General features: G+C 29.9%; 1 protein-coding gene across 1 annotated transcript; it reads right to left on the bottom strand.

Moving 5' to 3' along the window:
* Positions 1–396: 396 nt before the first annotated feature.
* On the bottom strand, positions 397–4,862 carry LOC119669225 (innexin inx2). Its single transcript, XM_038079047.1, has one exon. It carries the CDS (start codon positions 4,402–4,404, stop codon positions 3,301–3,303), a length of 1,104 nt encoding a protein of 367 aa, XP_037934975.1. The 5' UTR covers positions 4,405–4,862; the 3' UTR covers positions 397–3,300.
* Between the last annotated feature and the right edge of the window lie 1,571 nt (positions 4,863–6,433).

The following is a 6,433-nucleotide window of genomic DNA, read 5'->3' as shown; positions in this document are numbered from 1 at the left end:
ATACTTACTTTTAATCAACGTTGTGCTTAATTGAACGCCATTTGCAATACAGCTTCGTTAACATTAATCTCTAATTATTTGCATAATCGCTTGCACATATGCATTTTACTTTAACAGAACGATTAAAAGTCAAATCAGAAAGCAATGTAAAAATTGGCGCTTATGTTAAATGGCTACTTTACTGCAAACTAATTGGGTTAACATGTAAACAAAAGAACTTACTAACATGTAAAGTTTGTCATTTTCACTTAGCACTTTTAATTAGCAGTTAATGCAAAAACTTGATGTAATTTAACAGATTTAATGCGATTTTTATAAGAATTCATTTATATTTCTATATCCCACTTAAAAATGCATGTGCGTGTGTGCTAATGATTTTATTTATTTTTTTTTTTCTTTTGTTGTCATATATGTATGTTTACTACATCATCACTAATTGAGAGTAAAATTAATTTTATTTAGCACAATAAACTATACTGTGTGCTGCTACTATACTCACTTATTGTAATTAGAAGGAAATAAGCACACACGCCGCTCACCTACGCATAAGTGAATGAGCTTAGCTTGCAACAACAACAACAATAACAACAAAAACAAAAACAAAAACAACATAAATGAGACAAATAGCACATAAATTACAGTAATAAAGTGCGGACTTTTTTGTAGCTTATTATGTTTGCAACTAGCAGAGAATATAATGTCAAATATATGTTACTGTTATACTGTTACTCTTTTATTGTTGTCAATTTAATATTTGACCGCACACTAATTTGCCGCAGTTGAGACGATTGTTTGCTTTTTGTTTTTTGTTTTTATTTTTTAATTTTGAATTTATTACTTAATAATTTTGGCATCAACAAAAGTGTATACTCGTACAATAAAAATTATAACACTTTATCAAGATCATTTACGTGCAAACTGTTGTCAATGATATATTTAACAGCACATATAACAGTTTAATTGTACGTGTACTTGATTTTTTGGTTTTTGTTATTGTTTTTGTTTTTGTTTTTGTGGTGTTTGATGTTAGACTTTCGACGTTAGCACATCATTTTAAATTAAAATTTTAATCAAATATGTTTTTTAGTGCCATATACTTTGTTCAAAAGGAAAAGAAAAAAATTATAATGATTTCAAAATTTCAAAAATTTGCTTGTTTTATTTTAAGTTCTCCTTTACAGTGTGCGATAAGATAACAGCGTCAGACGGAAATATTGCAACTACTCTTTTTATTCAAAAAATATTCAAAAAAGTTAAATGCTGCTTTACTTAACACGGAAAACTAATTTTGTAGTATTTTAGTTAAAGTTCAGAACATACATACATATATATACATACATACATGTGTATATATGTATGTAAATAATATGAACATAATTATTATGTGAATGTAACGTTGTTGAGTTAATGCATGTGCGGATTTTTAAGGCTATGCTATATTATTTAATAGGTATATGGCAGGCAAAATATGCAAATAAGTTATTTTTTTTTTTAATATTTCTAGAGCCCAAAAATATTGCCCTTTAGGAATGATCGTTTTTAGTTGTTTTAATATAATTTCAAGTAATTAACTGTTTAATATTTTTTTTTTATTAATTCAGTATATATAAAATAAAGTAACTGAAAGTTTGGAACAAATTAAAGTGACATTCTCACAAAAACTTATAACAGTTCTTGTGCTTAAAATTGGTACACTTTAAACCGTTCTAAACTTTAGGAGTATGACCTATGTCTTTTCGTTGTCTTTTTAGTTTTTAGTTTTTAGTTTTCTAAAAATTGTACTTTTTTTCCTAGAAGCATGTAGTATTACTTATATTTTTAAACTAATAAAGCTCAAAACTGCAAAACTTCGAAAATTCCTCAATACTTTTGCTCAAAATAACCAAGTTAATTGTTTAACTAATATGAGATCTATGTGCTACCTAAAAAATTTTTTTTTTGAGTGTGCGAAGAGGAAACTAATCCTATTCATATTGGTACTACCTGAATTTAAAGTTCATATATTTTAGTTCTCACATAAAACTGTCAAAATTTCTTACAGAACAAAGCAGCATTTTTTTCCTTTTCAAATTAATCCCTAAACTATAAATGCTTCCCTGCCTTAGTCTGCCTTAGTACCTGTTGTTTCAACACAGGTAGCCAACATCAACTTGTATTTCATTCTTGGCTACAACATTTTTAAACAATCATACACTCAAAAAATCTATACTTGGCAATTATTGCGAGCAAATAAAACAAGAGCAAAGACCAATAAAATCTGTGTAGCATCTTCTTTGGCTCGCCGAGTCTTGAACTTGCTGCATTGTGTGTACATCAAACGACAAAAATTTAAGCCTGTTTAACCAGTTTAACAAAATATATAAAGTTCGAGTTACCAATTTCACTTGGAAACAGCTTACACAGCAAGAAACTCAAATCGCTAAGCGCAAAGTAAGAAGCCAAAATGCTTTGCACATTTATCTGACGTTGACTATGCTGACTACTATGAATCAGCGTACATAATATATATAATATACATACATATGTACACTGTGATGATATAGGGGATAAATGCTGAAAATAGGTGTAATTCAGGTTGCATGCAGCTGCAACAAAAACATTGCATCATTATTATGTATGTAATTGTTGGTGTTGCACTTAGGCAGCGAGATAAAATGCATGCGCAGCCATATTGGTTTTAATTTAAAATATATTGAAAAGTACTGGAGCAGTACTACATAAAATGCAACGCTGCTTTTAAACAAGCAGCAGGAGAGAAAAACATGCAGAGAGTGGGAGCGCAAAGAGCCCTAAAGATTGTAACAAAACTCACTCGTTCTCTTACTCAATCACTCAAAACCGGATACAGCTGCTGCTACTGATAAATTTGCTCACTGGAGTTACGCCAAATATTCAAAATAAAAAGAAGTAAAAATATTCGAAATTTTGCGTAATACCGGGGGGAATACTGCGTAAATGTGTTGGTTGGCTTGTTGTGCACTGCTCAAGTATTGAGTTTAATTAATTTGTTACTGTTTTCATTTCTGTTGAGTTCTATTAGTTTAAAAATATTTACTTCTATATTCATTTTGAACATTTTTTCACTATTTTTTACTATTTTTGTACTACAGCTTCTCTAAAAATGCGTTTAACTAAAAAAATTTTTGTTTTATATAAAAATTCATTCAAAAAACCTTTACTAAACATAATATGATTTTAATTTCATAATACTCTAAAGAAATAACACTTCATCTTAAACTTCCTCTTTCCCCATTTTCATCTATTAACTTTCAACTTAACTTATTTTATATGCATCCCCCCCTAAGCATCAAAACGTTCTTTTTGTCCACTATGTTTAGTACCACCTAACTCACGCGACAAATCTGATATCACTTCTTTATAAATTAATGGATCAATATTTTTACCCAATTGGTAAAGCAAAAACCAATCACCAATATTACACTGATTCGATACCGATTCGACTTCTTCACTTTCTGCCAAGCGTGAACGTGCACGTAATAGCAAATGACGCAATTTTGGACCCATCACGACAGCAACACGGTACACTAAGGAAATTCCGGACAAAATACTTAAAATGATGAACCAGAACCACAGGAACACGTAGATTTTCTCGTTGACAATATTCAATGGCAACACGCAAAGACCATCGAATTTCTGCACCGAGCCAGAAGGACCGTATTTGTGGAAGGTGCATTTTGTTACTTTTGGAAAGACTCTTGCCATGGGATCAATACGTTCATCAGGCTCCATTTCGGTGAATTTCAATACATCGCTACCATATGTAGAGAATTCGCCATCCAAGAAAAAGTCCACGAAGAATATTTGTCCAATAACATTAGCAAAATTCATAGCTTCACAAACGAAAAAACGGAATGCATAAAAATTGTGTCGTTTCAAATTGTCCACAAAGTAATCGACTAATATTTTTTTGCGATCGTTTTTACATTCCTCATTCACAATTGGGCTATTGAGATCCATAACCAACATCTTAAGACGACCACCTTCCCACGATTTCCACAAGTAACGTGGTACATAAAATAGTATGGCTTGGAAGAATAATACAAAGCAAACCCACTGATAGTACTTATGATATTTCACTTCATCCACCCCTTCTCTATGCGGTCCCACACCTGGCTGTGCAACATCGCGTCCAGTGACACCAGTCAAACGTTCTGGCACCGTAAATGTCGAGTAAATCCAGCAATAGGTATCCATAACACCCAAAGGAATTTCATCCACGATACAATCAATTGGATCACCAATATACTGACGAGAAGTGACCAGTAGAGAGAATGCAATCAATATGATTACAGTAGCTTTGTAATGCATGCGAAAGACATTATTATCGATGCAGACCTGATCGATTTTCAGAAGCCCCTTAACGGAGCCGAATACATCAAACATTTTGGCAGTGTTTTCTTATTACTTCTGTTTAAAATGCACTTATTTTTAAAATTATTGAATATTTACAGTTCGGTATTTTGTTTTTCGGAAAGGTACGCTTTACATACGAATTTTGTAAAAAACCATACAAATTATTAAAAAGTAAACGCGCCACTTTTATTTAATTAAATCGATCACTTATTGGACATAGCGTGCTTAATTTCTTAAAGCACTATTTTGTTTAAAAGTTAATAATTTCAGATAATTAATTATAATATTTTAAAAAACTATAAGCATTTATAAACAAACACTCGCGCCGAATCGATCTATTTTGCTGTTTGTCACAGTCAAGCCGTCTTAAATGACTCCACTTTCAAATCAAGACGCTTTGGCACCGCAGCACAAAGCGCACTCTTCGAACAAAAAATTAAAACTGTTTTAGCTGATTTCGGTTCGCGTTTGCTTTGGAAAATCACTTTGCCAATTCGAGCACATTCAGGAGCGATTTTGAGTGAGTCTCTACTCACAAATACTAATACCTTTGGGTCGTTGCCATTGTAGTGGTGAGAGCATGCATGCTCTTGTTTTTAGTTTTTGCTCAATATTTATTGGACTAATGGGCGCACATTTCTATAGTTGATTTGAGTCTGTTATCCAAAACTGTGGGGTGGATCTTCTTTTGTTATCTGATTATTGTACTCACCTTTTGCTCTCTATTTGAGATAAACTGGGGTGAAAGATTTTGTCTTTAACTCAATTTTATACCAGATTATTAGAGTTGAAACATGGAGTTTTAGTAAAGTTAATGTGTACTCCATTTTCAAGTGGGGAATATGGCCTATTTAATATGAACTCCATTCGGTAAATGGGTTGCCAGAAAATGATAAAAGAAAATATAAAATCATGATGCCACATAAATCGAAAATTATGTGTGTCTTACAACTTATATTTTACAAATTATAGTAAGTAGTAAATTATAGTAATAAAAAATTATATTTTACAATGATAATAGTAAGATACATTGTAAATAAAATATAGAATTAAAGTAGAAGTTCGCCTTAAAACTGATTATCCTTGAAAATCTTACAGGGGGACATGTATTATAGTATTTATTTAATAATTAGTAGTGAAAATAATATTAGTTTCTCTATAAACAAAATTTAATTAAAAATGAAATAATTTTTTCAAATTTATGTAGACGCATCTACGCAAAGTGATTAAATAAAAGCTCTATCGAAATCTAAAAATAGACCAACTAAAAATTTCTATTTGTTATTAAAGCTTATATATACGATATAATAATCGTTTTCAAGTTTGAAGTTTTTGAAATAAGTACAAAAATTTACCAGATAAGAAGTGGTTTCTCATAACAGTTCCAATGGAAGATTTGAACGTAGTTCTTGAATGGCTCTAGATATTAAATATTTCTATAAGAATAACTTACTTACCATTAGTTATGATAACTATGTGATTAATTTAGGTTAGTTCTAAAAATATTCAACATACATTTACAATAAGTTATGATAGCAGTGTGATAAATTTCGGTTATTTTTAAAAATATTCAAGATACATTTACAACTGCATTATTTTATCTCTCTTTTACTAAACAATTTAGTCAGAAAAAGCAAAAATAATATAGGATTAGTAATTTCTTTTATTGTTGTTGCCATAAAGAAAGTAAATATAATTCTTTTAATTTTTTTTCCTCTTAATCTTTTCTACTGAAATAGAATTTATCTAATCATTGCGCTTATTAATGATATGATACTTATATTATAATAAAACAATTGCAAAAGAAAGCATTCGTATATATATTAAAATTAATATTGTAAATTATTTAAAAATCTACTGATTAATAATATCAAAAAATAAAAAAAAAATTAAATTGCATTAGAAAAAAAGTTTATTTGTGTATCTACAATTTATTTTAATTACACATTTAAAAAAAAATAAAATTTTTTGAGATTGCTAATCATTGACTTATCTCTGATACTTACTTATGCTTTTTTTCCAAATTTTACGCAAATAACATTTTTTCATAGAGTGTGTG

This window comes from Teleopsis dalmanni, chromosome 1 (genome assembly GCF_002237135.1).
Source record: "Teleopsis dalmanni isolate 2A chromosome 1, ASM223713v2, whole genome shotgun sequence".
NCBI lineage: Eukaryota > Metazoa > Arthropoda > Insecta > Diptera > Diopsidae > Teleopsis > Teleopsis dalmanni.
Note: the sequence above shows the minus strand (reverse complement) of the source record. Positions and strands in the feature narration are given on the sequence as shown.

What these genes read in the sequence shown, in the direction of transcription:
- LOC119669225 (XM_038079047.1), bottom strand. Translation starts at nt 4,404, where the DNA reads ATGTTTGATGTATTCGGCTCCGTTAAGGGGCTTCTGAAAATCGATCAG.